The following is a 10657-nucleotide window of genomic DNA, read 5'->3' on the forward strand; positions in this document are numbered from 1 at the left end:
CAGTCCATAAGGAAAACTGCCTTTCAAAATGTGAAGATAAACAAAAATACACAAAAAATACATGTCCCCATAATGTTCAATCTCTGTCCTTGGGGAACACCCCAAAGGGAAGGCCCTGACCATCACACCCACGGAACCTGTCCCCGTTCTGGCACCAGGCTAATGTCACAGACATTTAAAGGCACCACCATTGAGACCCCGCCTAACCCGAGAGCGCACGGAGCGCACCTGCAGGGCAGGGATGCCCCGTGAACCCACTGTGCCGCCCCCGAGCCCCCTCCCCCGGGCCCGCAGGCTCGGCGGGGCGCGGCGGGGGCCGGGCGGCCGAGGGGCGGGGCGGCCCGGACGGGGGTTGTGCTCGGCCGGGGCTTGTGCCCGCCCGGCCGCCGCCGGGGATGGAGGGGCCGCCGGGGATGGAGGGGCCGCCGGAGGCGGAGGGAGCGGTGGGGATGCAAGGGCCGCCGGAGGTGGAGGCGCCGTCATCGCGGGGCTTCTCGGAGGAGCAGTTTCGGGCCGCCTGCCGGGAGCTGGACCAGCCGGCGCCGGCCGCGGCGGGGCCCTGGCAGCTCCTGGTGGAGACCATGGGCGTGCGGATCTACCGGCTGTACCACGAGGTGGGCGGGCACCGGCAGCGCGGCCCGGGGCGGCCGGGGGGGTGGTGACGGGGATGCGGGGCCAGCACGACCCTGCCCGCAGCCGCCGGTTCCCCGCACAGGCCTGGGCTCGGTTTCTCCAGGCTCCCAGAAAGCAGCTTTCCGGATAATGCCATTAACTGCTGATGGGAAAGCTGCTGGGCCGTAGTGACCCCTGCCCGCGCACCGTGCCGGGGAACCGAGCTTGTGAGCAGCTGGATGGGGGAATTCCCGGGGAAAGGGGCTGTCGGCCTAACGGGGTGTTCGATGTGCCGCCCTACCGACCCCCTCTGAGGGGTTTGTGGTCGTGTCCCTAAATATCTGCTCCCGAGCCCCGCCCATGTCACGGCACCGTGGTCTCCAGGAGTCCTCCCTCCCTCCTGCCTCTCTCCAGAACTCCCTTCACACTGATTTTCCACCGTTCGCCCTCTAAAATCAGGAGGTAGTTCATAAAGGGTTGGAATGAAGTTTTCTCCCCTTTTGAGGGGACTAACTTCTTTAAAGAACTTCAGTAGTTTAGGAACTGACTTGTGATTGACAGTGTTTTCATTCTGACTCAGATTTATGATTCAATACTGACTTCTAAATCCATATATAAATATATATATATATAAATATCCTATTTCTTTAACTGAGTGATCATAGTTTCCTCTCAACTACTTACTGGACTTCATGCTGTTCTTTGCATGACAGATTTGTATTCTGAGAAATCATTTCAGACATGGTAATGTTAGAAAAAACAAGCAAGTGTACAGGGCTGTGCTAAAGGCACAGTGGGGTAGGGAAAGCCTCTTCAAAAAACCATCAGTTCATAGACCTTGGGATTTTTTTCAGTGATAAACAGCTCCTGTTTACAATGTGAATGTGGTAACTGGCAGTGGCAAGACGAGCTTATCAATGAGTGCACAGAGCACAGGCGAGGCTGGGGTGCCTGCCAGGTATCCATGCAGGATATCCATGCAGTGTGTTGATGGAGCACAGGGTGCTGAGGGTGTTCCTTCTGGAGTGGATGAAATAGAGGCTTTAGGATCAACGCTCAACCCAGACCTGTAAACGCATCATGCAGTGAATGAAGGCAAAGGAACTTTGGGAAGCTGGAGGCTGGATTTAGCCAGGCAAATGGGACCAGGGAAACCCTGGCTTACTGCAGTGGCTGTGCTGCTGCTGTATGAATGGCAGCTGGTGCGATGGAAAGTAGCTCAGGCTTCTCCTCCTTATCCTCTCATGCTTTTATAGTGTAGAGCCAAATGGACTATTTGAAACAAACAAACAAAAACATTTATAGGTGTCTTTTTTTAAAATGTAGTATACGATGCCCTTAGTTTAGGCTGGATGGACAGACTACACAGGATGCAAGGGACCTTTTCAAGTCCAATTTTCTGATTCTACTGGGAAATAAATTTCCTGTTTTCTCTTTCAGTTGCTTCAGATTGCTACAAGTGAAGATGAACGATGTCTAGAAGGAGGGTCTTAGTTTTAAGTTGTTACTGGAAAAATTAGTTTTTAGCACTTATTGAACTGCAGCTCCACTGTAGCAACAGTAGTCCAGGAAGCTGAAAGCAGCAATTATTTTTCCTGTTGTGTTCTCTTTTTGCCTTGTCTTTCCACGTTCTCTGCAGGCTGCAGAAGTAGATCTGGGCCTTCCTGCTCAGTGCTGTACTCTAACGCTGTCCCTGCCCGGCTCGGTGGGGTCCCGCGTGCCCCCACAGGCGCACGGGTGGGTTCCGTGCTGCAGTCGGTAGCAAAGAGTCGAGAAGGGCATTTGTGTGCGCTCTGCCAGGAGCATTTATTGCTGCTACACTGTCAAAGGTTACAGGGGCAAATACCAACACAATCCCGAAGCTCACAGTTTTATCCAGGGGTGGGGAAAAGGCAGGACCAGGGAACGAGGACCAGTGGGGAGCTCTGGGGGAGTGATGAGGGGTAGAGGCCAACAGCCAACTGGGGAATCCAAACTGGGATAGATTAACACAACAGAACAAGCATCCTGGGAGAAGCCTTTTTGGCCACCCCAACATGAAGTGGTTCTTGCGGTAGGGACTTGTCTTCCTGAAAACTCTGTGTCCCTTGTAATGAATGTTCACCGGCCAGCACAGTACTCCAGCCAAGCTGACTGACTCTGTGGAAACAGGCCTCAGAAAACTGAAACATTTCACTTTTGTTTTAACTTTCTTACTGTAAATTGCACTTTTTCTTCTGAGAATTAAAATGTTGATGCCTCTTACAAAGATGATGAGTTCATGGGGTTACACAGGTGCTGAATAGTTCAAGTTTGAAGCTGGTGATTGGTGCTTCAGTGAAGCCACAGTGAAGATGAGTAGCTTAAGCTTCTTGCTCGCATTATTGTTTTCTGGCACTTCAAATCTTCATGTCCTAGAGTTGATTTGTGAAGGCGAGCAAAAGAGGAAAATTCGTTTATTCACTAACAGAATGTTGTATAATCCTTCTCTTGTTTCCTTGGGAATGCTTTAATTTGATTTCTACACTGTATATTTGAAATACTCTCATTGTTTTACTTTAGTCCTGAACTGGTACTAAGAATGGTACAAACATTGCTCTATAGGCACAGATGGAGTTACCATATGTTGAAAGTAACATTAAAACAGGAGATATCCTGCACCCCACCCCTTCAGTGCGTACAGCTTTCTGAAAGAAAATAGCTGATAAATATTTAAGGCAAATCTAAGAGTGCATTGTATATAAGCATGGACATTGTAACGCATTCTTGTATCCCAGCCTGATGTATAAGCATAAATAACTTGCTACAAGAATTTAATGCTTCTGGTAAACCTCGGTGTGGGCAGGATTTAGTCCACACTGACCACTGGAGATGAAAAGGGTACTGTGTTTGTGAAGAAACATACTCCCTCTGGAACTCCTGATGAAGTAAAAGGGTACTGGTGTAAGGGAAGAAACAACCATTGTGCAGGGCAGGTCAGCCTGGCTGGATTTAAACTTTCATGTATAGATCAAAAAGTTGAGAGGTTAAAGACCGAATCTTGCATTGTTTTTTGAACACTTGCTTTCACAGCTCTTGAGCATATTTGTAGTTTGTGCCCCACCTAACTTCCTTCAGCTGTTCTCCCTGATGCAGAGTACTTCCCTTTCCTGTGTGACTTTTCCTCTCCTCACTCTGTTTCCACAGCAGTCAGGACTTTATGAGTATAAAATCTTTGGTGGTCTTGCTGACTGTCCTCCAAAATTGTGTGCAGATGTCTACATGGACTTGGATTTCAGAAAAGAGTGGGATCAGTATGTTAAAGGTAAGGTCATCTAGGCAGTGTAAAAGCAAGCTCGAGTCCACTTTGTTCCCCCTAAAACTTTCCTCAAAGGTATTTTGAAGTTACTGCCTCCAAAGACTTCGGGTCAGGCTTAAATATCTTTTGGGATAAGGTTGCACTCTGCAAATATACAAGTAAACGCTGATATGGAGCAACTAATGTCTCAACAGCATTTATCTTTCCTCTGGAATGAATTCCTTCCATGTTGGTTAAAGCATATGATTGACATCACTGGTTATGCTGGAGCATAACCTTGTAACTTTTAGTTGTAATGCTTAGGTTAAATTTTAGTAGATGTCTTGGGGAGAAATGGAGGTGGTACCTTTTGTGCATCTTTGCATATGGCAGTGGAGCAGTGCATCGTAGAATAATAGCAGGTTGGAAGGGACCTCTGGGATCATCTGGTCCAAACTTCATTCGCAAGAGCACAGTCAAGACAAGGTGGCCCAGCACCCTGTTCAGCTGAGTCTTAAAAGTGTCCAGTTTTTCTCCCTGGGGAGATTATTACAAAGGCTGATTGTTCTCATTGTGAAAATTTTTACTCAGGTTTCCACCAGTTTGATGCATGATGGAGTATCTTTTCCTAAAAGCATTGGTTGTTCTTGGTGCCTTTTACAGTCAGGAATGGGTGTATCGAGAGAATACTTGGTAACTTCAGGCTTTTACAGAGAAAGCAATAACTAATTTAGTTAAGTTTATTTAATGTTGTCTTTGAAAAACGGTGTTGAACCGGAATATCCATATGATGTTAAAACATCTTAAGTCAGCAGTAACAAGGTAAAGATTCAGCTGATGTAGACATACAGTAATCCATTTATTTTAGAGATGGAGAGCCTTTGCTTTTTAAGCCTGTGATTGAAGTCAGTTCAGGCCAGTAAAACTGAAAAGTGGTCAAAGTGTTTTGCTGAACAAAGAGCAGTGTTAAAAACCAAAGACTTGTTAAATGTTGTGCTTGTTAGGTTTAGGACAGCTCCACGGTGAATGATTGCTGATAATGCCTGTGGCTGTATTGGTACAGGGGACCATAGATTTAACTCATTTCAGTACTTGGTCAAATTTAAGGAGTAGTGTCTTCATTAAGAAGTGTTAATTGTCAAAACAGTCAGTAGCTTTCTTGTAGCAAAAGCCGTTTTGCCATTAATGAAACAAAGAGCCAGAGTGGGACTCAACATTATTGTATTGGATGTAAAAATATTCTGCTGAGTTACTTCAGTAGTCTTTAAGTACATTTAGGAGAAATGAGTCCTTCTTAAATAAACACTTCTTTTTTTTTTTTAATTCCTTCATAGAGAAAAGAAAGGAAGCCGTTGGGGGAAGCTACACCCTTAAACTACAAACTAGATAATGTTGCAGTGCTGACATTTATATCCTTGCTGACCATGGTTTGTTCTTCTGTTAATTTATACTTGTGCTGGTGCTTTAAGTCCAGCATTTCACAGAAATTAACTCTTAAAGGGCATAAATACAACATAATGCTTTCCTTCCAGCTTAAAAATTGACACAAGGCCACCCATTTTTTAGGACTGTACATATGATGAAATAGTACTAGCCAACATTTTAAATGTAACTCCAGTTAAGCCTGGGCTTTTTCTTTCACATTTAGGAAGAAACCCCAGAAAACTTACATTGACAGCCTTCTTGCTCTTGGTGTTATTGTTCGTACTTCTTGGTACTCTTACAGCCATGCAAGTGGCAGTCCAGAGGAGAGTTCTCTGCTGAACTGCTGGTTGACGTTGAAATAAAAGCCTGACTGGAGCAGAAGTAGCTGCCTTTTTAGCCAAAAGGGCAACTGCTCCTGAATGCTTCTGAATATCCACGAGGTGTGGGCATCCTGAGGCCTGGTTTGTGTTGCAGCTGCCAATTCAGCAGGGAAGTTGTGACTAAACTGTAGAGTAGTGACTGAAGTACCACATGCTTCTGTGGCATGATGCAGAATGGTTGGGCCTGAGCAATACTGAAACTTGTTACTCCTGATTGCAACACCTTCCTGATTGAGATTAGACTTCCCAACAATTTAACAGTAATAACTGACTGTTGAAGCAGCAAGTGCTGCTGTGCCTATTATGGATAGAATGGACTTGTAATCTCTTGTAGTTATGCTAAATGAAGTCAGATTATTGATTAAAATGCACTGTATTCTGCTTTGAAGTGAATGAAGGTGGGATGTGTTTACCTATTGTGTGTTTTTCCTGGGTTTGCAAAGATACACAGGTAAATGGGGTAGCTAATAACAGTTGTATTGGGGTCTTTAAAACTATCATGGTGCCTTTGAAAAAGGAAATCTCTGTGGTTAGAAGTGAAAGTAAAGTGAATAATCCAATGCTCCAGTGACCTCTGGTGGAAAGTGTAAGTGTTGTGGGTTATTACACCAGGTACATCCAGTACCGCTCCAGCTGGAGAAGAGGAGAAGCTGTTTCTGTGGGTGACAGCTGATCTGCAGGCATACTGACAGAAACCTGGTTTGGAATATATTACACAGGGAAAGAATCTCCCATCTGGGGCACTGTTCTTGGCTTATCAATGAGATTGTTAGTCGATTCTGGCCTCGCTTTCAAAAATCTGCCTCTGGAGTATATAGAGCACCTCAAGCACAAGTCTGCCCTAAAGGAAGAAAAGACCATTCTGACTGTTCAGGTGAACCACCTTTCTGGATCAAACTACTCTTTACTCCAGGCCCTGAGCCAACAGGAGTTCACCCTGGCTCAGCCCCATGGCTTGTCAGGTCCATTGCCCTCATAGTGGCAGTTGCTGCCTCTATGAAAGAAGAAAAGAAGCTGTAATGTAGATAGGTTTTCAAACTATTCAAAAATCAAATGTGGTTTGATTTGAACTTGATTTTGATTCTTCTCCTTCATGCCACACTGCTATCTGACTGAGTCACTGCTGTGTTTTAGGCACTATTCCTAGGTTACTTTTTTCATGTTCTGCTGTCTTCTGATTTGAGTTTCCAGGCAGACTGAAGATGGTGTAATGAACTGCTCAAGATTTTCGTTTGCTGTTGCGTGTATATACTGCTGTGAAATTTCTTACAGCTTTTCCAAAATTTCTTAATCCCTCATGTAAGATGTCTTCAGGTTTTTGGAAAGCTGCACTCATCCTAGTTCCATGTTAACTCAGTATCATTTGCAGGGGTAATGACATGCTGGTGAAAAAGCACATTGCACTTGTGACTTAGAATTGTGCAGGACATGCACAGGTGAGGAAAAAGCTTTGAGATGGAAAGGCTTTGAATGAGCAAACTGTTGGAAAAGGAATTTGACTCTGCTTCCCCCAGAATTTTTCTGCTTTTATGTTCTGGAGCTTTTTCTTTGGGTTTTTTTTTCCCACCAATTAATCCAATAGCCACAGAAAAAGAGGTCACGTATTTTTGTGTATTTGATTCCTGAACAATCCTGGTACAGAAGTTCTTAATGACTCTTACTGCTAAAATTTTACATACATATTAATTTTGACATCAGGGTTGCATGTAAAATGTGTTCATGTAAGAAATCTTAGCAGCTCTTGATGCCATCTATAGTTCTGTTGCAGTAGAAATTAAAAATATCTAACAGTCATCTTCTTTCAACCGTAGAACTGTATGAGGAAACATATGATGGTGAAAAAGTAATCTACTGGGAAGTGAAGTACCCTTTTCCTCTCTCAAACAGAGATGTATCCTTTTAAGCTTTTGCTCCTCTGGCAGTTTTTGCCACTTGGTCATCCAGGAATCCCAACAATGATCTGATTCCATTGCTCTGCTGCACTTGATCTAAGGTCTTGCAGTCCTCGTGTTACATGAATATATATGGCATGAAGAGGAGTGTGGGTGTCTCTTCTCACACAGAGCTAGAGCTCACATAGCTGAATTATTGCTCTGCAGGATTGAATCCTGTAGGGCCATGAGAAATAACTTGAAGGAGCTGCTGTTTGTGATGGAATTCACTTGTCAACTCCTCATCCCTCAAAGTGACATTGTTTTGACGTGCCTCCTCAACTTGCAGTACAGTATGTCTATATTCGGGAATGTCGGGAGATGGATGTGGATGGGAGGAAGATCTGGGTTGTGTTAGCAAAAAGTGTGGCTGTTCCTCAGTGCCCTGAAAAGCCTGGTATTATCAGAGTTAAAAGCTATAAACAAAGCCTGGTAATTGAAAGTGATGGCAAGGCTGGATCTAAAGGTAAGAGGTCAAGAAAATGTGTGACAAGTCATGTAGCCAGGGAATGTATGTATTAGCAAAACACACAAAGAGGGGGGGACTGGAAATTTTAAGTCAAGGAGTACTTTAAAATGTATGAAACTTTTGGAAATGTTCAGTGCAGTGCACTACTGTGAAGAATCTTTTTAGTTAGCAGTTGGGCTGGGTAGTCAAGAATAGTCTGCTGACCACTTCCTTCTGCCCTCCCATCCCACCACCTCCCCCCCAGTCTATACTTCTTTTCCTGCCAGACAGTTCAGCTGGGGAGAGTCTGCTGCAATTTTCTTAACTCAGCAAGGATTCAAGTACTGTGTTTTACAGATGTATAGATTGAAGGGTTTGTCTAGAGCTTGACTCCTGTTTGAGATTAGTCTTTTAATGACAGTGTTATGTTATAAGACAGGGTGCCAAAAATGGTTTGCAGTAATCTAAATTACTGTTGTGGTTGTGTCAGCTTCCCAGAGGTTAATTGGGAATGTCTTTATTTACTTCACATTTCACTTCAGGACAAGTGAATTTTTTTGTGCATAATTTAGAGTAGAAATGTTGTAGTTGGTGTGTCAGTCATGCACACCGTCAGCTTCTGTCACAGTGTGTTAGAGCTAAGTCTCAGGTAACTGGTAACTTCTCTCTCCTCTCTAGTCTATATGTACTATTTTGATAATCCTGGTGGCATGATTCCATCCTGGCTGGTCAACTGGGCTGCCAAGGTAAGTAAAGGTTACAGACAGTGATCTTTGGCTGATCTGTTTCAAACAACGAATTCACTGCATTCATACCCATCTTCTACGTGTTGGACAGAATTAATTTTTTCTGAAACAGATATATCAGCCTTCCTAGCTTTTACACAGTCCCATATTTACAGTCTCACTATTGTGTGCTCTTGTGACAATAGTCGTAATTAATTGATTTATTTTCATTCCTGTCAAATTCCTTTGGTTTGTAAACCATGCAGGTAAATTTCTGCAACAAACCCCAGATAATCTGTGTTTCAGAGCATATATGAATAGCCTCAAGACAAGCAAACTTCAACAATGCAGTTTGTTCCCAAGGTATTCAAGGACTAGTTTGATGCTATGTACCAGATCTTGGAGTTGTATCTTAGACAATTGGATATTAGATCTTAGAACTGTATCTGTTTGAAGGCCTTGATCTATATAATGGGAATTCTCATCTTGCTTATAGTTTTCATTGATTTCATTATGCAAAAATGACTTTTCTGCTTTTGTCTTTACAGAGTGGTGTGCCTGCTTTCTTGAAGGATATACAAAAAGCTTGCCTTAATTATTCTAGGAGCACATAGGTGTTGAAATTGATCTTAAGTGTTTAATTCCTAGATCTCTGCTCTTACAGGAATGGCTGTTATATATTACACTGGATAAAATCTACCTCTAATATTGGAAAGAATTTTATCTTAGTTGAGTTATGCCTTGAGTTTTATTAATTGTTTTTTCCATCTCCAACTGAAGAGCTGGCCACTGACAAGGTAACACCAACATCAGCTGCAGCTTTTGAAAGTACTCAAGTTTAGCCTTGTTCCCCATGCTTTGCTTATGCTGGTTGTCAGGTGTCCAGCTAGAGGAGTTCTGTGATGGATATGTTACATCCTTGCAAAACAGACAATAGTCTTACTAGAAAAAATGTCTGAACTTGGACTGCAAATTGTCTGCATGTGTTATGCCTGGATCTGCCTTTGTAGGGTGGCTTCCTCCTGAATCTCAGTAATGGAACTTGCATTGCATGGGAGGAAACACTTTTGCTACCCACGTTTGTAATTCTTAAACTCTCTGCCTGATATAAACCTAAAAAATGCAGGGGGCTGAGATAAATTGCTAGAAATGTGCAGTAGGAGCTGGAAGTCTGTGATGCTGAACTTCCTTAAATCCAGATGTAAAAAGATCAAGCCTAAAGCCTTGCATTCACAGCTCTATACTTCTGTATGAAAAGTAAAAACCCTTATCTGTGTCCAGCTAGACGAAAAAGGAGGAGGTGACTTCTTGCTTGACTGATTTTAGGGGAACAAGTTTTATCTTCGGAGTCAGTAGCCTTATCTATAAAGCAGCTTGGATACCAGCTTGAAACTGGAAGTAATTTTAAACTGGGTGCCTGCCACTGAATGTGGATGAGCTTGATGTGGAACTTGGGCTTGCTTGCATTTCTAAATTTCATGCTGATATAAAGAATGGATGGTGACCCACTAAAAGCTTAATTGATCAGAAAAGTAAATTTCCAGCACCTTTTCAGGGGGTGGGGCAGGGAGTGCCCCATAAAAGAATGAGAGGATATCATTCTCAGGGATTTAAAATATTCTACATTGTTCCTAAATCTAATCCTGTTTCTGGATAAATCTGGTAGTGGAGTACCTTTGTCTTGTTAAAAAGGAAACGATTGAAATGATTGCCTTTATACCTTGTGTGAATATTTGCTTCCAATAAATCATTATTTTATCCATGTAGTGTTCTTGTTCTGTCTCCTAGGTTTAAGAGTGCCATGCTGGGCAGGTCACAAATGACAGGCTGATACTGTGAGCTGCCTTACTTTTAAAGGATTTTGAAAGAATAAGTTGGAT

The 10657-nt window shown here is 43.4% G+C and overlaps 1 protein-coding gene across 1 annotated transcript; it reads left to right on the top strand.

Annotated features, from left to right (window-relative positions):
- Nucleotides 1-478: 478 nt before the first annotated feature.
- On the top strand, nucleotides 479-10326 carry PCTP (phosphatidylcholine transfer protein). Its single transcript, XM_082293973.1, has 6 exons — nucleotides 479-614; nucleotides 3778-3895; nucleotides 7485-7564; nucleotides 7899-8070; nucleotides 8731-8798; nucleotides 9326-10326. Exons 1-6 carry the CDS (start codon nucleotides 582-584, stop codon nucleotides 9389-9391), a joined length of 537 nt encoding a protein of 178 aa, XP_082150099.1. The 5' UTR covers nucleotides 479-581; the 3' UTR covers nucleotides 9392-10326.
- The last annotated feature ends 331 nt before the right edge of the window (nucleotides 10327-10657 follow it).

The sequence above is a fragment of the Coloeus monedula genome (genome assembly GCF_965178545.1).
Source record: "Coloeus monedula genome assembly, chromosome: 19".
NCBI classification, from domain to species: Eukaryota; Metazoa; Chordata; class Aves; order Passeriformes; family Corvidae; genus Coloeus; species Coloeus monedula.